Source organism: Typopeltis vanoorti, chromosome 22 (genome assembly GCF_054136105.1).
Source record: "Typopeltis vanoorti isolate ZY-2024b chromosome 22, IOZ_Tvanoo_1.0, whole genome shotgun sequence".
Lineage (NCBI taxonomy): Eukaryota > Metazoa > Arthropoda > Arachnida > Uropygi > Thelyphonidae > Typopeltis > Typopeltis vanoorti.
Window position 1 is genome coordinate 59268885 of NC_143570.1, and position 23616 is coordinate 59292500.

Here is a 23616-nt window from a genome sequence, read left to right on the forward strand (position 1 = left end):
GGACTGAAGTAGCTTGAAAAAGTTCCATGTTTGGCCTCTAGAGGAGAGTTTCTGAATAACTAAAAAAAATTAAACAAATAAATAATATTAAAAATAATTTAGTCCACCCACGATATTAACGTGCACATGTTTTTACAACCTGTCGTGGGTAGGAATTACATCAAAGTTATTACACAATATAGGATGTAACTACTGGTTTTCTTGGTAAAACATTTTATTATGATGAAATTTAGTAAGTCTCAAATCAACCAGGAGAGCCGTAGGAATTCGGAAAATTATTTTTTAATTTTTTTGAAAATAAACATTTAAAACCATCTTCCCTACTAAGAATCCTGAAATTTTTAACATTAGTAACAAAAATGGTCCCTTTCGTAGTCTGATAACTGCTATATACCAAAATAAGGGACTGATAGTGGTAACTAATATTGATAATGGATGTGAGAAATTAATTAGATTAATTGGTGAAGAAGTAATTTGTAAGGGAAATAATTAGAAATAAAAAACAGTAAAATATTTAAATGTATGCTAATGTTCGATATAATGAGTACTATAAGCACGTAAGTAATCCAGCAGGAACGAAACAAATAATATAAATATTTTATTTTTTAAACAGAGTTGACTTACGCAATGGCATCGATCATGTCGAGTCCCATTTCAATTGTACAGTGAGCGTGATCAGAACGAGGATCTGGAAGGCCACTGACACAGTAATAGCAGTCCCCAAGAATTTTGATTCGAAGGCAATGGTTATCCTGAAAATATGAAAAAAAAAATATTTTTAAATTTAGGATTCGTTCATTTATTGAAACAGTGCTGAAAATAATCAGTTTCCAAGCAATGAATGCTCTCTTACGCACACACACACACGCACGCACACACGCGCGCGAAATCGAGAAAGAGAGAGGCAATAGCGCGCGAAAACAAGAAAACCAGGACCAACTTTCCTTACCTCTTGGCCTCTACTCCCTCCCCCTTTTACTGAACCTCGTTGCTTGCGTCACTCAGTAAAAGACACATCAAGGAGTAGGGGGGGGGGGTGCCATCGTATCACGAGTCATCGCAGTGCTCATATATAAAGGAAAAAGAGAGAGAGAGAGAGAGGGTTATCGGGTAAGAGGTTCAGGAGCACAGCTGTTGAATGAAGAGCGCCTTCAGTCATCCATCATCATCAATGCGTCTCCTGGAGACGATTGGGGGTGTGGCGTGATGATCACGAAGGCAAATGTGATCGTTGGGTTACAGGCCTTCCAAAGAACTTGCGGCAGCTGGAGATGAAAAATGAGATCTTTACTTTTTCTTGAATCAGTTTCCATTGCAGAGCTTTTCGCAATGAAAAAAAAAATTAAAAAATTGCTCTGTGACTCAATATACTCCCACTTTGAGTTTAGATGAAGCATCCAGACCAGATCTGAATTTTAAGTGTAAAAAAGATTCCTGATTTGTAAATCTGAAATCATGCTCAACAAAATCATGAATCAAAATGATTGGTGTTGTATTTGCATTTTCATTTAACTGGAAAGAACTTTTTACTACATCACATAAGGTGATACCCAAATTAATTTTACATAATTTGAAAAATGCGATTCGCTGCAATTTGTTGGATGTACCAACAAATTACGTGTTCCTACTCGAGCAGACTGTAAAATGCTGCTGCTGCTGTGGATACAACGCAGCTTTTTTCGCAGTAGAATATGCTACTGCGTCCAGTATGAGAAATAATAAAAACTAGCACAGCTGTACTAGTTTATTTGATTGAAATGTGTTTATAGAGATTTTGCAAATGACTTGCTAATACAGCTTTATTCAGATAGCTGCAAGCACCTCAATTTAAATATATATTGAGGATGTTTTCTTGTAACACCTTACCAATACTTTTCTTTAAATGATACATACACGACTCTCCTGTCCTCTTCTTACCTTAGCATTGAAATTTGGTTGAATCAAAAACTTTCGACTGTCGTTTAATTGCTAAGCATTGTACGTCAAGTCAATGATGCTGAATGAACCAACAATGTCTTGAATTATATTTAAGCTGATATCCCAACCAAATCATAGGACGCCTGAGATGACTTGCAAGAAGATCGCAGTTTTCTGGTCTATCTAGCTGATTCCGCCTATAAATACACTTTCAGTCATGAGAAAAGTGTGGAGTGTTCTTTCATATTTATTAGGAAGACACATACATAACATAACACATGAAGGGTAGCAGTTAACTTGTGTACATGTAAGCTAACTAACCGTTGAGCTAACTCTTCGGAGCTGCATATGCTGAGTTTCGACAAAGTGAACAGAACTTGGCATTCAACCAAGCTGCTTTCCACAGCTTAATGTTAGGAGACCAGTTAGTGTTTTCCGCTCGGGGAAATAAACGAGGTTATCAGAAGTATATTATGGTCCTTCGGCATAATATCCTTCTGATAAGGAGGAAACTCTACTTTGAAAAGAGGAGCATTCGCCGCATTTTTAAATTATGGTGGCTGTTTTTAAATGAATTATTTTTGTAAGATGTGTAATATTATGCTAAAATTATCGACATATGAGCCGTAGTAATTTCAATCAAATACAAATTAAATAAATAGACCAATGTATGGTATATACAGGAGCAGTCATTATCATTTAATAGAATCTCATTCAAAACTGATGATCAGTTCAAATCCTAACGGGCATATGTCCAATACTTTTTCACGCGGTACTACAATCTCATGGATTACAAGAGCTACACTATTATCCTTTGATATTTTAAGGATACTTGTGACATAAAGATTGAATAATATAAGCACGTAAGCACAAGAAAGATATTTAATTAGACAAATATTTCGGTCTGAAAATTGCAGACCATCTTCAGTGGCACTACAAAAACAGTTTTAAAAAATACAAGGTGGAACACTAACAATAGATCATTTAAAAATAGAACAAGCCGCGTGATGTTATATCACTATGTATTAAAGGGAATATTATTAAGAAGAGACATGATTGAAATAAAGATATTAATTAATAATATTAAATAATATAAAATTAATACGAATTAATGAGTTATCCTGATTAGACTTTCCCAGATTTTTGATACAGATATACATTCATTCCGATTCAGGTTAGGACGATGGAGTACGGAACGGACGAATCTCAATCATCTAACTAGTGATAAAGCTAATGCTCTTCGCCTAGAAGTCGCTTCTTCTCTACTTAAGGCCAAACTTCCTCCTCCTTCCAACATATCTCTTTCTGAAATGAAATCTTTACAGTCCATGAGAAAAACAATCACCTCATTATCACCAAAGCTGACAAGGGAAATCAACAGTAGTTATGGACTCTGCAAATTACAGAAGAAAACTTTCTCTTTTACTTCGAGATTGCTCCACATATCAAGAAATCCAACCAACAGACAACTAAAGAAATTAAATTCTTTCCTAGATGAAGTCATCAGTTTACATAGAGACACAATTGAAAGACTTGCAAGACCTCCTAGATTTTATGGTCTTCCTAAAATACATAAGATTGACTTTCCTCTTCGTCCAACAGTAGATTGTATTGATTCTCCTACTTACCGTATAACCAAATATCTAGCTAAATTATTGAAATCTCACATAGGCAACTCTAGTTCCTTTCTTAAAAACTCTCAGATTTCTTAGAAAAATTGAAAAATATCTCATTGCAACCTACAGATCTTATGGTGAGCTTTGATATAGAATCTTTATATACAAATATACCTCTCAAGGAGACTTTAAAATTCCTGGCTGACATTATAAAACTATTCGATTTTGTAATACAGTCTAGATATTTCTTATGTCAAAACAAATTTTACAGCCAAGTAGAAGGAACGGCCATGGGAAGTCCTCTCTCTGCTGCTTTAGCCAACTTTTATTTAGAACATCTAGAAAAAGTCCTCTTCTCATCTATTTTCCCTCAACCATCCTTTTGGGTAAGATATATAGATGACATCTTTACTATGTGGCCTCACAACAAAGACTCCTTACCTTCTTTTTTAAACAGTATCAATTCATTACATCAGCGTATAAAGAAATGGAAATAGAAAAAAAACAACCAGTTATCTTTTTTAGAATTTCTCCTCATCCGGTCTTCTTCAAATATTCTTGCAACTACAGTTTGCAGGAAACCAACGTTCACAGGTCGGTATATTCTTAAAGAATCAGCCCATCATCCTTGTCAAAAAACAGGAATCATAAAATGTCTTATCAGAAGAGCCAAAACTAATTGTTCTACTTCTAATTTTCTACAGAAAGAACTTTCTACAATCCAACAACACATGAAACTCAATGGCTTTTCCGAAAAGAGTACTCAACATCTTCTCGATTCTTATAATCCACCACTAAACAACAAAGATTCAATACGTCGAGTTCCAATTCCATACATATCCGGGATTTCAGAACCTATCTCAAGAATTCTGAAGAAATATGAGTTAACAGCTACGTATTCACCTATTAACAAATTACCTTCCCATTTTCCTTCTCCTGAAGACAAACGCTCAACTATGTCTCTTCCTGGAGTTTATCAAATTCTCTGCAACTGTGATCTCTCCTATTTTGGACAAACTGGACGCTCTCTTGAAAAAAGAATCCAAGAACATCAATCCTCCATTCATCACAACAAACCTGAAAAATCTGGATTGGCTCAGCACCGGATTGAAACTGACCACAACATCCTTTGGTCAAAAACTTGCCTCTTACATAGATCCCGCTATAAATTTGAACGTTTATTCAAAGAAAGCGTAGAGGCATTACTCCATCGACCTAAGCTGAATCGGAATAACTGTATATCTATATCAAAAATCTGGGAAAGTCTAATCAGGATAACTCGTTAATTCATATTAATTTTGTTATTTAATATTATTAATTAATATCTTTATTTCAATCATATCTCTGCTTTAAAATATTCCCTTTAATACTTAGTGATATAACATCACGCGGCTTGTTCTATTTTTAAATCATCTATTGTTAGTATTCCACCTTGTATTTTTTAAAACTGTTCTTGTAGTGCCACTGAAGATGGTCAGCAATTTTCAGACCGAAATATTTGGCTAATTAAATATCTTTCTTGTGTTTACGTGCTTATATTATTCACTATTATCCTTACTATCATGCAATTCACTTTTGAGAACCTTACTTCACTCAATGTCACATTTGACCATTTTCAACTATGTTTAACTTACAAAATTAAAACAGAGTAAATAGCAGAGGTCGCTGTCATACACAATTCTACAATATTAATAGGATCTTTTCAGTTTTATTGTCTGAAAAATTTAAAGAGAATGAATTTTAAACGAATTCACTCTCTTTAAATTAAAATTTAAAGAAGAGCACTCATTTTCTAATAGCATTTATCACTCTATAAGAGCAGATTGTCACAGCGCAATACCAAGTATTTTAAAAACTGTTTATTAACTTATTAAGGAGTTATCATCCGCATCGCGCGTACCGAAAATGCACTCTTTGTTTTCGACTGTAAAAGTTTTCGACTGTTCCTTCCTCATTTTCTCTTTTAAAAAGCTGTCTGTTATTCAGATGAAACACTTCTAGCATTAGTTTTCGCTTTTCGATATCGTTTAGTTCCTGCGGTTTTAATTTTTTTTACTCTTTTTTTTTCCAGTTAATATATTCCGGAAATTTATTCAGTATCTTTTTGGTATGTTTGGAAAAAGTGCTTATTAGACTCTCTAACTTCAGGTTTTTATCTATCCACACTCAACTTATCCTGAGATTATGGATGAATGAATGAATTTCATTGAAATTTGATATTTGAAATTCATAAAAAAAATTGCTGAGTTATTCCAATTTTTGTTTTACAGAGGAAGAAAAGTATAAAAGAGTTAACTTTATTGCAATGACTCCGCTAGCTCAACAGAACGTAATAAAACTTGGAGCTCAAAATCTACATAAAAAGATATTCAGATTCACTTTGAATATTTTTATTGGAAAAATGAAATAAATTATAATAGTAGTTCTCGAACGAAAGAAATATTCACAACCGAAAATTCAACTGTGATCAATTTTAAAGTGTACTGTATTTAAATAAACTGATAAGAAGAGGCAATAAGTCATTGCTATGTCTACATGGTAAAATGGTAATTTGATGACATATATTGCAGAAAAATTTTCATCGTTAAACTAGGAAGATTATATTCTTTGTTGTTATGATTCGGGGTTTTTTTTGTTATTTTTGGCAAAAACGGAATTATAACGAAATGTGAAATAATGTAATATTTTATTTTTCTCTTTTCGCTAACGTTATACTATTTTAGGGGACAAAACTATTCGAAATTGCAATAATATTTCCTCCCTGACTTATTAGAATTTAATGGAATCTGGTATTTAAATTTGTCTTTTCAGTTGAATGATTTTAATAGAAAAAACAGGCAAAACAAAATTATTCATACAATACGTATCCTGAAAAAGGGGTCTAGATTTAATTGTTTTGATAACCTATGAATGAAATTATTTATGGTTAGCTCTACTACAAAATTGCTTTTCTCGGGATCCTCTGAAGTCGTATGACTCATTCTGCAAATGAAGAAATAACTTTTTCTAGGAATGTTCAAAAGTAAATGTTTATAGCAGTAATAAATAACGATAGAGCCAAACTCTATAGCGTCTCCCGAGTAACGCTAAAAAGCGTGAAAAATAACATTCCACTATATTAAATTTCTACAGTTGTTGCGATAAACAATATTTTACAAAATGCGCTGTCATGATTAAATCAAGAATTCTCTACCTGAAGAAATGGTAGTTAACTTTAATGTTTAAGGACTGTATATAACGTCCAGCGAAATCACGTGTTTTTATTTTGGTCGAATTTGACACAAAAGTGACAACAAAAGTTTGTTCTGCGGTAAAATGCCTGATAATGATGAAAACCATATAACTGTAATAGAGCTGTTTGTAGATTTCCGAACATTTCCCACTGGATGATGCATATTCACCCAGATAGTCACCTTTCGAATCAGGATTCGAAAGGTGACTACCTGCTGAGATTGAATTCTAGTACAAGTAAACAACCTGATCAGAGGCACTACCAAGCGATCCATTAAGCTGCGAATAGCAATGCAATTAATTTTTTTAGATATTAATCTGCCGAGGTTTGTAGAAGCATTGTTATTGCTGTACGGTTGATATACACAATTTACCAATAAGATTTACCAATTACAAATTGTCCTCACACTTTAGCAATTTACCATTGATACCAGCAGGCGAACCCTAATATCGGTTATGTTCATCTTTGGTTTTGATCATCTGCTGCACCCTTCGAAGGAGGCTTTACACTAATGTGGGGCAAACATCAGGTGGAATTTGTCTCCATTCCTCCATCAAAGCAGCACTGAGTTCAGCGACAAATCGAGGATGTGATGCCCTGGACCTCAATCGCCGCTCCAATTCGTCCCACAGGTATTCGATAGGTTGAGGTCAGGACTCTCAGGTCATTGCAATTGTTTAACACCCACTTCATGCCATTCCATAACAGCTGCAGCTTTGCGTATTGGGGCATTGTCGTCTTCATAGTAACACGGGTCTGTTCCATAAAACCCACACCCTACCATCAGACCGGAAACAGGTGAACCTTGATTCAACCCTCCAGAGTACCGTTTTGCACTGGTCAATTATCCAGTTCATACGTTGTACCAGGCCAGACGATCCGCCTTTTCGCTGTTTGATTTGGCTTATGTGCCGATGCTCTTCAGTGGAAACCCAGTAAATGGATTCTTTTCGTACAGTATGCCTCCATTTGTTAATCACTTTACCGTTGATTTTGGATGCGCCAGTTGAGCGGCAATGGACATTTCCACGGGAACGGTGCATCATGCCATGTAACGATGCACCTTTCCAGTGCAACTCAGTGAAACTCAGTGCAACTGTGTTCGGGTGAAATGGCTGTGAGAAAAGCACTGACGGAGTTTGAAAGAGGTGTTGTAATAGGATGTCATGCTGCAGGTCTATGTGTTCGGCAAATTATTGACAAACTTGGCCATCCGAGACAAACGATCAGTGTTACCACACTGAGATGGAAATGTAGGAAGTCAACTGCAAGTGCTCATCGCAGTGGATAACCCACCACACTCGACGAAGGTGATCATTGGTGCCTTTGCAAAAACCGCCATTCTTGGGCCGACACGGTGAATGCGGAGTAATGGAAATTAACTGGAACACAGATCTGCACAAACACATTCAGAACCGAGGCCCACAACATGGGTTTCCATGGTAGGACCTCAATATGCAAGCCCCACATTACTCGAACCAACATGAAGTGTCGATTCAGTGGTGCAAAGAGGTGTACAGAGGGACGTGTAAGTTTGGAAGCTAGGTTATGGGGCGAAGAATTACGCTACATCCTCTACTGAGCAGAGACAGGTGTGAGTGTGGTGGAAATAGGGTACAGGCCCCATGAGAGGAATTTTATCAATGAGCACCAAGTTCATTTTGGGCCCCCTTACCTTCTCCATTAGTAATTGTTTTTATGACTCCCAGGTCCCCCTTTTTGACTCCAGGCTTAGGTACGGATGTACCCCCTGCACCCCATCCCTCTCAGAGGCCCTGATCGAGTGAATGTCTCTTACTAGCGTGCGTAATCCCAACTATGAAATTCGGAGGTGCTGGTTGATTATATGGGCCTGTTTGTCCTGGTTTGGTCTTGGACCTTTGTTTTGTTTGTGACCATGAACACTGAAAGGTATCTGAACATTCTGGACAATGCAGTGCTTCGTACTTTGTGGTGTTTCTACGGAACTGACCATTGTCTCTTTCAGCAAGACAATGCACTGTGTGATAAGGTTGCTGCTGTAACTGCGCGGTTTGTGGACACGAAGTCAGCACACTTCACTGGCCCCCCACAGAACCCTGATCTCAACCCTACTGAACATCTATGGGATGAAATGGAGAGTAGGATGAGTTCAATGAACTTCTGCCTCACAACACTTCAAAACGTCATTACATACTACCCAGGAATAATGGTCCAAATTTCTCATTTTTCGTTATCGTACGCTTGTAGAATATATTTTATTTATTTCGTATGGTGATTCAACGGATGAGCCCTTTTACGGGGAGGGGTACGACACCATCTCAATCCCCCTATTTTTATCCTGGCTCGGGACCGGCATAGTTGACAATTCAGACCTATGGTCGGAGGAATCGTCTTAGGTATTCTTGGGTGTATCCGTGTGTGTTCACTGGCCGGTTTGCCTGTTTGCGGAATGAAAAACCCTAAACATTGGAGAAAAACCTTGCTGTCCACACCCAAGACCAGCTAACTTGGCTATGGCTGAGCAAAATCCTTAAGCTCCTCCCTTAGCCGACGGGAATCAACCCTAGGACACTCCTTCCCCAGGCATATGGTTGCGAAGCGCAAAGCCACTAGACTAATCGCGCGGACGTGGAATGTATGTCCCGTAGGATTTCGCTGCGATGCTGCAGTCATCGCAGCGAAAGGAGGTCCTACATCTTATTAAGGAGGGGGCGCCATGGCTGTTTGTTCCTCGCACTATGTTCTCCATTAACGTCTTTCCAAGCAGTGTATATAAACTCACATTATAGAATTTCCGTTATCAACCTCTTAAAATTATCAAATTTCGTAGACCAAATGCGATTACATTAAGTGGTGCCTACTGTACACAAAATACAAAATACGGAACCGATAATTTTTTCAGCGAGTGAGCTAAAAATAGACACAAAATTTAACATATAAACAAGTGCTAACGTGATTAATGCTAAAATAATTTTGTGTTTAAAATGATATATCTCATAAGAGTTTTGGATGCTTTTGTAACTCTCTCTCTCTCTCTAAACAATAAACACTTGAATATTTCCTCATCAATGTTGTGAAATTCAGAGGAAGTATTAGTACACTGTACAAAACAATTTTGTACAATGTGCTGATAAAGAAATAACACGATCTCTTATCTCTCTCTCTCCATGCATCAGGAAACTACATACGCAGTGGAGCAAACCATGGCTTCCGATACAGCAGACCATGGTAATATCACTCGCGATAAACTGGTGTTACAACAAAATAGCTGCTCCTTAACAAACTGCTGCAACAGAATGACTCTGATATAACGTAGCTTTGCAGTGAAAATACTGCGATGTAGTGACTCAATATTCCTCTTACATATCCTCAATGTAAACTTCATGCGAACACTTGGGGAGTTTTGAAGGCTCATCTGGCGAATAATCTTGCTATCAAGTATACTGTCAAGTGGTACGTAGTCAAGGTTCGTCGAATTACAGCCGAGTATGTATTCTCTCGGGAGTCCACATAATAGATGAAATGGAGTTACTCTGTTGAAAAGCGAGATCTCTCTCTCTCTCTCTCTCTCTCTCTCTCTCTCTCTGTGTACGGGATAACTAAGATTGCATCATATCATACTGCATCTTTTAATGATAATAATAAACATTAATCAAAATCATTTTTATTTAGTCCGGGCGGTTAACCTAGAGACTTTGCGCTTCGCAACCATATGCCTGGGGAAGGAGTGTCCTAGGTTCGATTCCCGTCGACGACGTGAAGAGCTTAAGGATCTTCCTCGGCCATAGCCAAGTTAACCGGTCTTGGACGTGGACAGCAGGGTTTTTTTTCTCCAGTTTATCTGGGGTTTTTCATCCCGCAAGCAGACAAACCGGCCCCGTGAACACACACGGATACAGTCAGGAATATTTAAGACAATCCCTCCAGCCATAGGTCTGAATTGTCAGCTATGCCGGTCCCGAGCCAGGATAAAAATAGGGGGGATTGAGGTGGTGCCGTACCTCCCCATAAAAAAAGGGGGCTCATGGCCGTTGAATCACCATACGAAATGAACGACTGAATGAATTTTTATTTATACTTATCTAAATCTGATAATATTCCTAAATGAACCTTAGTTATTGACGTTCACATTGCTATTCGTTCTGTTTGTCCCATTACAGACTATGATTGTTTTGGGGGTTGTATAAATAGATAAGTGAAATTGCATAATTACTGAAAATGATTATCTCTTCGGTTTCAATGATATTTTACCTGGTTGAACTATTATTTTCAGTATTCAGATACATGCTTCACTCGTATTCGGAAGCAGGCCCACAGAAATGAAAACAAAACTTAATTCTCCATTCTAAATTAAATTTTTGCTCACTATCTGTGGCATTTTTATATTTCTTTTCAGACTAATGTACTAAGGATATCCGAGTTATGAAAATGGATGCAATCAAATCCCTTGAATTTTTGGAATTGGATTAGCATTTATGCACTCATCATTATCCATGCGAACTGGTAAAATGCGCAGAATCGTTTAAAGGATCGCTTCTTATTATCGAACTGCGTTAATGCTGGAGAATCCAGGACATGCTCTTTCATTTTGCCTTTACGTCTCAATCTCACTTATGGTTTTAATGGTACACTAAAGGGAAACTTCGAGAATAACTACCACTACTGCTTAAATATCGATCTTTATACTAATTTCGAATGAGATGGGCAAGGAAAAATGCACAAGAGAGCAGGAAAGTGAACCATAACACTAGAAAGCAGTCTCTTTCTACTTCGTATTTTTTAACGTATACTGTCTGGTATTATTTGACGGAACTGACATCAATTTCCTTAAAATTTTTTAACATGGTGGTACTTTAACCGTCCATTCAAATTTCAACTTTAAAAAAAAAATATCCAAAACGTTTTTTCTATTCACTTCTTCATTTTATTTGCACTCCATCAAGAAAGCGAAGAACATTTTGTAAGTCTTTCAGATTTTCAAACGGAGATGACAGAGCTCTTATACAGCTCAAACTTAGCAGAAGTAAATCAGTCAAACAAGTGAGAACAAATGCTCTGAGAGGCTTATTAAATTGATATAACAAAAACCAACCGGAATACAGAAAGGAATCTCATGCCAGTAGCAAGAGAACTTCAAATTCAAAACCTATGGTACATCTAATATAATGCGATGTATCCGCTTATTTCATTTACTTTATCTTAGAAAATTAATAAAATTATCCGTTGATCCTATGGAGATAAGCGAGGGCTGGCATTCTTTTCTTACTCAAGTCTGCTTTTTTTTTTTTTTTTTGTCTTTCTTGTACCTACGATGAGTCTCTAGACTCCATGGAGATATCATATGCCGTATGATAATCCCACCCAGGAAGGAAATAAACTTAGAGCATTAGTGTCCGTGGTGGGATAAGGATTAGATAATTCATGCCGCAATGGGATTTGAACCCGCTGTCTACAGATTGGAGAGTAAAGGCTCTAGTCACTGGTCTGTCTCATATTCTTATCTAGTCTAAAATAAATTTTGAAAGGTTTCATCTACGAAGCCGATTCATCACGAATAAAATTCACAACATAGCACATTGGTGTATTGTTCCTTAGCAATTTAAATTTATAGGGACAGATATAAGATTTCACAGAACTTTCCATATTGTGGACTGTGGCAGATCCAGTTCACTGCTAGTCCGTGTGATGATTTCGGAGACTTTTCAGAAAGGATCGCGGAGCACTCTCGACTATTTTTGTGATGCTACCTGGCAGACTTGAACTTTTGATTTCAGATACAACAGGTGTGCTAAAATCTTCTATACCGGTCTCAATTTAATGAGCAAATCTAGACGAAACCAGTTTCAAAATTTATTTAATGACTGAGAATAAGAACTGCTGAGCAAGATCAACTTGCATCTATTCACAGAAGCAATAAACAACTTCACTCATTGCATATGAAACCATAAACCAAAAAAAAAAAAATCGAATGCACTGGATTTCACTAGTATTTCAAAAAACATTTTTAAGTTTTTCGTGGTTTAGATATCATTTTTTCATGTTTAATTATGCTTTTTTTTTATTTTAATAGGAATCTCATCCAGATAAATGGCTGTGAAGCATCAGTAGCTTGGTGGAGATAAATATTAAATAATTTTAAAATCCTGCTCTACACGTCAAATATAAAAATTTTCAAGCCGCTTAAGGCATTTAATAAGTAGGGTGGTCGTATGAAAACAGACGATGATATTTATCTACACCTAATTTCTCAAATTTATTAAACAGAAATTTTGTGTTGTCTCTGCACACTTTGCCACGTGGATTTATTTAACTCTGCACTAATTCTAAAGAATTCTAATTAGTTAATAGTGTAAAAGTGCGCTTACACATGTAATTATGGTTATAATATTCAGCTATAAAAGGAACACGATCACGTTTTTAGGTCCTCCCTCCTCACGCAATACTATGTGCGTGTGGAGGGAGGGTAAAAGTCAGGAAAATGTAACACCATAAATAATATGTTTTCTTTTCAAATATTTAAATTATCTCCGCAATTGTACGTACAAATGGCTGGAAAGAAATTTTACTACATTAACCATAAAAATTACACTTTGTGAACAATGCCTAATTAAAAATTAGGCATTGTCCACAAAGTATTTCTAGTGAGATTTTTACAGGGTAGTTCACCATTGCTTTCCCAAACTCCCCAATTTTATCCGGGCTCAGGACCGGCATATGGCTGGGACATATTCGTGACTGTAATCTATGTGTGTTCACGGGACCGATTTGCCTGTTCTGGGGAACGAAAAACCCGAGTTTCCGGGTTAAAAAAAAAAACCCACCTCCATATGAGACAGGCTAACTAACCTTTAGTCGAAAGAGACCAGATAAAAGTTCCTCATGTCACTGACGGGAATCGAACCCAGGTCTGGGGATACTGAACAAGGGAAAAATAAGACTTAAACTGTTGTACTCACAAAAAATAAAAATAAAATAAATAGTCACAGAAAGAAATAATCTACGTTCTAGACGGAATAATGAATAACATTAATGAATTAATGAACAATTAACAGAGTGAATATGAATAATATATTACGTAATTTTATTTATATGGTTACTACTCCCGAAAGGTGATAAACCAGTGTCATAAGTACCGTTGATGGGCTAAAGATTGTTTTTATTCTTTTTTATTAATATATGTTATAAAGCATATATTAAATATGTTTATCATATCAGCCCCGATATGATAAACATAGTTATATATGTATATATCATATCGGGCGATGAAATTTATCTCAGCATTAATAATGTTTTAATTTCAGTATCAGTAGATAGGCAGATTAAAATGACATTGATAAATTCTACACCCTTTTCTCTAACTATTACAGTATATCCATAAAGATGGACACGAACAGGCATTCAAATATATAATTATTACCTAAACAATATGGTATATGTTGACAAAATATAAATACTTATCTTGATAACTATTTATGTATTTTAAATTAATGTTTCTCAAAGAGTGGTCTGTGGCCGCTCCCAGTATCGATCATCACACATATGAATTCAAATATAGTATACGAACTATCGGTAGAAAAGATCTGACAAATCGATTATTAGATAACAAAAAAAATCAGATTTTATTGTTCATTTAATTCAGTAAAATTTGACTACACACACACACACGCACACACACACACTTGTATCACGTGACAGATCGCAAAAAATTTGTGTTGGTCCCAAGCAATATAACGTGTTATGAAATGTGCTGTTTAAATCCTTTATGTTGAAATCCATGTTTAAATACAGTTCAGTTTTTAGTTTAGCACGTTTAACAATGCAAACTTATAAATTACATATTTAGTTTAATCCTTTATCCAAGTGTAAGAAAACATAGTTTGCACCTGAAGTATTTTCATTACTTCAACCTTGGTATCACCTCTGTGTCTGGCTCCCACTGATCTCAATAAAGGTCGAAACCGGTCTGGGTAGTGACCCTTCCCATAATGCATAGCATTATACATATCTGCAAGGAGATGTGCTTTGCATTATGGGATACTAAGGAAAGTTATGTGAAGTCAGTCCACCTTTGCTACGAGTTTCCCCAGTCCTGAAGGTACTTCAGGAGCAAACTCTGTTCGCTTACACTTGGATAAAAGAGTAAACTAAATATATAATTTACAGTCTAACCAAATGAAAAAACTTCTGAAATGAAAACTTATATTTACATGCAGTAAAGTTTATTCAAAAACAATTTAAAAATAAGCATATATACAATATGTCAGGAGAGATCTTTAATATTACATTCATGGTATTTCTCAACCTTAAAAGCAATATGCTGAATTTCACTTCCTTTTCCTACAAATATCTGCTATTTAAAAATAAGCTGCACTGATTTGAGTTTGACGCTCTTTCTTGTGAATGTTCTGCACATCTCAAAACACTCACACAGCAAAATGCATTGCATAGACTCCCGAAGGCTCCACAGATTTTAAAGTATACACTGCGTTATTTTATTCAAGTTACAAGCTTGCTACTTATTCTAACAAAAAAGTATAAAATATGCAGATATGACACCAACGATGATTCGAGTTTTTCTTCTGCTCATAACACATAAATATGCCAATTCAGGATTTTCGAAAATCTCTAAAGTGCTCTTACATTTTATTTATAAACACACTCAACGAGTGAGAAATTCTTTTTGTATGTCTGTTGACTTTTTTTCTTTACCCACGGTAATTTGCGTTTTTTTCCCGCTTCTGCGAAAGAACTCATTATATATGCAATCTGCTTTTAATATATGCAAATACGATGTGCATATTTACTGTACGTTGGTGACAAGATAGGAAGAGTTGTATGTGTTTAAGACAGAGATGGAGAGAGCGAATCTCAAAAACTTTGTTTTCTTTAAACTTTATTCATCGTAAATACCTCAACTGAGATCAGGCTCACTTTAAAGTACAATATACAGTAATTCATATTTACTAATATTATAATATAAACGGATAAAGATAAAAGAATCAATGCTATTTGGATCATGATGTTGGGAGAGAGTGGGGGGGAGGGAATTCAGAGTTCATACTACTGTTTCTTACAAAAGCAACAGCACGAGAATAATTTATTCTTCAGAAATAATTGCATTTTTTAATGTAAGCGATGAACTTTTTATATCTTCCTTTTTACGTTCTATAAAAGAGATTTTCTATTTGTTTTATCTACAATCGATTGCGTATTTTTGATTTCAAAAAATTTTTAAAGAGTTTAAGATAAATGAAGAAGATGGACATTCGGTGTATTCCTGTATCAAATATAGATTAGTTATGAATTACTTTGTGTCCGATAATATTCAGTATTTAGGAATATAAATATGAAAAAGCATAATTAAAGGGAGCGAGAGAGAGAGACGGAAGGATGACATTCAAAACTAAGAAAGAATTATGAACCACACACCCAAAAATTTATCAGGCAAGTAGTAACCTTGCGGAGGTCGCGGCTGATCTGACAGATACGAACAAATTGTTTAATATAAATATTCTTGCACATATCCAGTGTATAGCTTGGAAGTCATGAGTAGCTGCGCATGCATATATTACGAGTGATATTTCACACTGTTTATGCGGTCAGTTTTGGTTTAACACGTGTTATGTAAAGCTTTATGATAATTCCTAGTAAATTGTATCTGAGAGATACCGCGACCTCCGATGTCAGTATAGTATGGGTTTAGTGTTTTTTTTTTTTTTAATTTACCGTTGAAAATGGCTGGAAGAATATATCGATTGGATAATCTATAAGATGTTGAAGAGATTCAGTGATTTTGTTACTCAAGTCCGATGATGATAATGACAGAGTCGAATACGAAAGTGATATTTGATAGTAAATTGTATCTGAGAGATACCGCGAACTCCGATGTCAGTATAGTATTGTTTTACTTGTTTTTTGCTTTGTTTCTTTGTTCAATAATTTCTAGATTGTAACTGAAAATAAATAAGCCATTATGTATTATATTTGCAGTGTTTTTTTTTTAAAGTTTTATCGCATTTTAGCACAAACTAGTAATGAATGTATCTCTCAGATACACGCGACCAACGCTGCAATTTTTTCGCCGGCGACCTCCGCAGGGTTAAAGGTGGACAGCTTCCGCACGACTAGGATGACAGCGTGAAATTAAGACAATTGTCTGCCGTTCTTGTAAAGAATTACCACGAAAAAAGAAACAAAAAGGGAAAACAATAACATCCTGGGAATAAGCTATGTCAACCAATCCCAGATACACGTGCCAACCAACTTCACTGTCCTCTCCTATTTGATATTTAAGGAGACTCCTTATTTATCCAGCATCTCTTTTGCAATCAAATCTGAAACAGCAACAATTTTAAAATTTAAAAGATGAGTTTTCTCAAGTCCATTAATTTCCTAACATTTCTCCAGTATCTCTTATTAAATGCTACGATTCATGAGATTGTCAACATTGTTATTGTGACATTGTCAACAATTACTAGTATAGTTTTTCAGAAAGCATAATTATTAAGCTAGCTGTTGTACACTATTTCCTAAGAAAGTTAACATAGAAACATTGCTTTGCTATTTTACTCGAGTTGTACGTGCGTGCACAATCTCTTATATGTGTCATTTGAGTTTCCTGCTGAATGAAAAATTGAAGTTACTTTTTCGAAGAAGATACCCTGCCTCCCCTGACTGAATCAGGTTAGCTTTACGTATTTTTTGACAATTAACTATCAATGTTCAGTGACATCATAGTTCATTATTAAGAAATAATGTGCATGAAAACATTATCATGCACATTATTAAGAAATGCACGGATGCGAGTAGCAAAGTTAGGCAGGTAAATTACTCTGTTTGATTCTAATTTATTTTTAGTCTGTGTATTTTACTTATCGTAATTATTTTTATAGCAGTGCATTCCTCCGTAGCTCAGTCGGTATAGACGAAGCCAGTCGGAAAGAACTGGGTTCGATTCCCGTCTGTGATGTGACTAAAGGTGAGTTAGCGGAGGTATATCATACGGAGGTAGAGGATTTTTTCCACCAGGAAACTCGGGTTTTCGTGTCTCAGAACAGGCAAACTGGCCCGGTAAACACACACGGATCCACAGCAATGAATACTTGCAACAATATGTGGAAGAGATTGATCCTCAGCACATGTCGTTACGCCCGTAGTAACCTCCTAGATAGGAGACGACTCATGAATGGGATGGGGATTCATTTAGCTGCAAAATATATTCCTGGCACATCCGTGCATGTCAAAATTAAAAAAGAGTATCTCCTAAGCAACGTAATTTACGAATTAAAGCTGGACGTCATCCACAGGTAATTTGGCGAGTAATCTGTTATATAAGAGACCTTTTGCTGGGGTTGACGCAAATACTATATTTATTTTGTAAGGAACGGCACTGCCATTACTAGCATTTTTCATGTTGCTCAGAGATATGGAATTACCGACATTAATTATTTGGGATATATTTGGATTCTCCATGACCTTCGTAAGTTTGTCAAGAAAATGCCAGCCAGCATCTTTTATTTAAAGAATGATGCGACTTAGGTCTTACTGTAGAAACAAAATAGTGCGTGAATTCTGTAAGAATAGCTCTGTATGAAGCAAAAAAAGAAACTTACACATTGAATTTCGAGTTTGTGGAGCCAGATGTATAATTCGTCAATATTATACTATATTAATTAACGTATATTAAGCTATATTACGTGCAGTTCAGCAACATTATTAATATATCCATTAATTAATTTGAATTATTAATGAATTAACATTTTGCTGTTATGGCCATCTCTTAGCATCTCAAAGCAGAACACACTAAAATTTGCACTGAATAATAGAAAAGTTCCTCCATCCTTTCTCTCAAAATAAATAAATAATAAATAAATAAGTAAATTAAAACCAAACGAAGACGAAATACTTACACTTGAAAGTTGGTCAAATCTCCCAAAGAGTTCATTGAGTAGTCTCACCAACTCCTGAGCTGTACACTGGGAAGCGAGAACGGTAAATCCGACAATGTCAGCGAAGAGAATGCTAAAAATAAATAAATAAACAAACACATAAAAAAAAAAAAAAATAAATAAAATAAAAAAGCTGAGTTAGACAAGTCATATTGCATTTTATTTACAGTCTTCTAAAATCATAATGGCTGATTAATAAAAAAATTTCAGAACTGGAAACTTTATAAGCAGCTTTTACATTCTTAATCCGTTCCTAATTTCTGGAGAGAGAGAGAGAGAGATACGTTTTTCGGCCCTCTTCGTAGGCATGACTTATGTTCATTTTTTTTTCGTTTTACATATTAGACGATAAAGACATTTTTATATTAATTGTAGGAGCTTCCATAGCATAGATGGTATCGATGAAGTACATTTATCTGGAAAGACCGACGTTCGTTCGAATTCCATGTAGAGAAAGTTCTTTATTCTTCATTCTGGTAACCAGAGGTTTCAATCATTTAAAGCCGTCAAATCCACTGCATGTGTTTTCTGGTTTGTTCATCAGTTTAATCAGTCATCTGACACACACAACACAGCAGACTGTGTAAATATAATTGACTGTCATCTCATGACAGTAATTACCTTTATTTGAAGCCAAGTTATTTCATGACATGTCATTGAACCTAATCTGTTAAGGACAGGATGAGATAAGCTTGGCATTTCTATGTTAACTTAAATATAATCTCTACAACTTCACCGTTTATTATGTATTTATAACAATATTACATTTTAAAATGCATTTACACAATAACACAAAACATTGAGTCGCTTAAATATGGTTAGTATATACGAGGAACTAAAGATCATTTACCTGACTTTTCAGTATTTAATATGATGTTAGACAATTCAACTTATACGTTTTTGAGACAAAATTTTTGAATTCAGATGTCACTTCATGAGTCTTTCATAAAAAAAACCCAAAAAACTTTTACTTATGACGGTACAGTAATCCGGAAATTACTTCATCTACAAATTTAAAATGGTTTAGAAAACTGTCGGACTTTTTTATATTTAGATATATATATAGCAAATGAATAAGAGCGTATTGGTAGAAAATTGTCCTCCATCTAAACCTTTAAGACAATGAATTAACTGCTTATATTTCTAATTATTCCTCTTTTATATTTCCCCGTTTTTTTTCCTTGTAGGATAAACTCAAAAGACAATGTTTGCTAATGCTGATAAGTTTTTAAAATTCATCTGTTTTCTATTTTTTAAATGAAAATTTAAAACTGCTTTTATTCGATTGATATCTGAATACTGATTAGTATGATAAGCTACTCTATTTACATTTTTAAATCTAGCAAAGCGGTGAAAAAATAAATGCTCTTTGATTAAATAAAAATAGTTAATATATTCACTTAAAATACTTGACATGTGCTGTTTAATAGTAAGAAAATGTATGATACCGGGATATTTTTGCATCAACTGGAAGAGAAATAATTATAGCTGGTTTATCCCATCACTTCCGCCCTTTTCTATTTTTAATCAGTTGAGAAGTATTTTGTAAAGGGAACTGTTATCGTGAACTGCTTCCAAACCAGATGAGCTCGTAGGCTGTAGTGATGGATAGCCTGTGCATATTTCTATATTATACATTCAAGGAGGAGGTACATCCTGACTTCTGAAGACTGCAGTCCTAGCAATAGGACTGCAGTCTGTGGATGGATAACGGAATTATCCATCCACTGTGATTAAATTATCTGTCCTAATTGCTTTAGCAGTGTTGTTCAACCTTTAATAAACCTCGCAGCATGTCAACATCGTACCTTTAACTCCTGAAAACACTTTCTATGAAAATATCAGCAAATTGTTTGAGTTGATGTGATCAGCTTGGTAAAAAAAAAAAACAATAAAATAAAAAAAAATCAGGGTGGTGTTTAATTTTTATTTGAATATTTTCTTCTTTCAAAGATATTTTACTTCAGGGTAAAAATATCGCAACAACTCATTGCGGATCGCCTAGATTCGACTGTTTATTCGTTAAAAAGCCTTATAACAATCTTCAGTGAGCTCGCAGAATATCGACTTAGAATATTGGTTTGTAGGACAGAGGACTTCTAATACAGAAGTCAGTTACTATAAAGAGAGTTTGAAGATCGCAGACCATGCAATAATTAAGATATCACATAATTGCAATTCACTAGAATGAGTTTTCTAAACATTTTTAATGTAAAACTGAATTAAAAATATATTGCAGACAGAAAAAAACGGCTAATTTAAGCAATTTTAAAGTAAAACCTGCTTAGTGTTCCATTCATAATTAAAAAGTTCAAAACTTACTTTTGATTGTAATTCTATGAGAAATATGAATTGTGCTTTCATATTTTAAACTTAACAATTTAACTAATTTTGAATAATAATAATAACTAAAATAATTTTTTTTTTAGTTGTGTGATATTGTTTGTGAAGGCATGGTTGAATGAGTCTGCTAGTTCCTCTTGGTTTGTGTCCTGACCGAAGCTGTCTGCAATAAAATCTTGTGCTGAAGTTCTTTTTTCGAGTTACTAATTTGTTGAGTGTAGCCCATGATTGCTTCATATTATCGTTGTATTCCATGAATTTTTGGAAGTAGTAGCGTTTTTTGCCCTACGAATTTTTGTTGTTAGTTGATTTCTTGTGTTTTTGTATAAGGTTTGTAAATGTGTGTTACTGGATGACGTTTTGAGTTTTTTCTATAGATTTTCTTTTACAGTAATACTATTTAGTATGTCGTCATTTATCCCATGGATTGTTGTCTGTTTGTCGCCTCGTTTGTGTAGGCTTTGTTGCTTTTTTGTATATTTCTGTGAACTTTAGTTGAAAATTCTCGTATAATGTTACAGGATCGTTTATTTTAAGTAGGCAATTCCAGTCTGTATTTTTTACTTGGCTATCGACAATACTCTTTAGTATGACCGACTTTTGTGGCGGTGGGAGGGGTAGGTAACGTAATAAAACGAAGTTGAGACAAAGTAGTGATCGGCAATTTTGACATTAATTACTGATGATGTATATGTATGGATGGGAGCCTGTATGTTGATATGATCAATGGGTGATTGTGTTAGTGAGGTATTGAGTATTTCTTCTCTTGTTGGAGAGTTAATGGTAGGGTTTATGTTGTACTGACAGTATATCAAGATATGTGTTAGTGGTTGAAGAAGCATGGTCAAGAGTATTTATGTTAATGTCTCCTATTAGGATGAGCCAGTGTGTCGTATGGGGTTCGATGCCGCTTAATAATAATAATAATAATAATAATAATTATTATTATTATTATTAAAATAAATTCATGCTAAAATGTAATTAACAATATCTAAAAATTAACAACTTAAATCAGCTAATATTGTTAGGAGACAAAATTACGGAGAATAAATGTCATTCAAATCGACATATTTTACTCCTTTATTGTTATTATAACCCAGCTTAGCTAACGCATAGCTCTCCTGTCATGTTGTTCAAGTTTAGTACTCCTTATCGTTCCTCATTATAATTAATAATTCATATGCGATTTAAGTATGCCTCTCCCCGAAGGAGGGCGTACTTAAAAAGAATAATAACTATTCTTCTCTTCCCTGTATCCTTTTAACCCTTCAAAGGTTTTCGTGCACATGTATTCTCTAAAATTATATTATAACTTAAACATATTCAATTTTTTATGCTTCTCTTACCCAAGAAAGATTATTTTCAGACTTATGGCAGATTTTGTACCGTAGATGGGCTAAGGATATTTTTTTCTCTATTTTGTCAATTTTGCATATTTTTAATTTATTTTTTTATATACTCAGAAATTCTGTTCCGGAGACCAAACATGTAACTTTTTCAAGGCACTCCGGGCCTCCAATAAGACTATTGGTCTCACACCGGATGTAGAAATTTATCTTCCACCTAAAGACAATCACAAATATCCATGGCCACGGCGGGATTCGAACCTGCAGCCTGTTGGGTACGCTAACCACTCAGTCAGTCAGGCTGGCAATTGTATCTCCTTTCTTTACTTTACTTTCAACTTGGTCACAGTGCCAATGTATTGAGATTTTAACAAAAAAAAAGGTAAAAGCCTGTTTAAGTTTACAGTAACTTCATTACCATAATTACAGCTTCATTCCTAAAATTAAACCAGGCAAGCACGTTCTGCTTCTACAGTCCAAAAGTCCAGAAGAAAAAGAAAGAAGTACATAAACGTTTAAAAATGTTTACGTACTTCTTTTTGTTTTCGTCATATCTCATTAATATCCCCATTAAACTTGTTATTTTTTTAACATCAATAACAGAAAGAAAGCAAGATTGTTCGTTACGAAAGATCAAATAATGGAATACACATCTATAAATTCTATTGCCTTCATAGTTTTAAGTACTTTCGCTTTTAGTTTATTTTATCAATACTTTATTCTCTCAAACGCTATTAGTCTAAAAGCCAATACTCCCTTCTCTAAAAGATTCGTCTTGGATTAATGTCTTCACCAAAATATTTATAGGCTCCTGCTAAATTTATGGTTTTGAAGAAAGAATGTCTCACTAATTTTGGGAAAATTTTGAGGATTTGAAACAGAAGGTGAAATTATGATGAAACTGAAATTAGAAAACTGACTAAAATTTTCCTGTACAACTCCTTTTACAAAATGAAAATATTCTGAAAATAACGGTATGGTATAATAAAAATAAAATATTGAATTTATCATTGCCAAGAAAAATAAAATATCGCTGTATATACTTAGAATGATAAAAAGTATGTAACACCTGTCTGTTTTAATTATTATGCGAAACAGAAATAAAATTTATAATATCACTGATAAATATTAATCATATTCTGACAAGTTTGGTATGATCTGATTTACAGTTGGCCCTCGTATGCCACGTTTATAACTTTAAACTACAGCCATATGGCATGTATTTTTATGTC

At 34.8% G+C, this 23616-nt stretch overlaps 1 protein-coding gene across 1 annotated transcript in view; it reads right to left on the minus strand.

Annotated features, from left to right (window-relative positions):
• The window catches only part of LOC150094441 (adenylate cyclase type 1-like), a 619545-nt gene that overhangs the window by 359778 nt on the left and 236151 nt on the right, over positions 1 to 23616 (minus strand). The window contains exons 4-5 of the mRNA XM_090412469.1: positions 18657 to 18768; positions 625 to 752 (exon numbers count right to left, since the gene is read on the minus strand). Coding sequence (XP_090268595.1) covers positions 625 to 752; positions 18657 to 18768 — 240 coding nt within the window. The remainder of the gene's footprint in view (positions 1 to 624; positions 753 to 18656; positions 18769 to 23616) is intronic.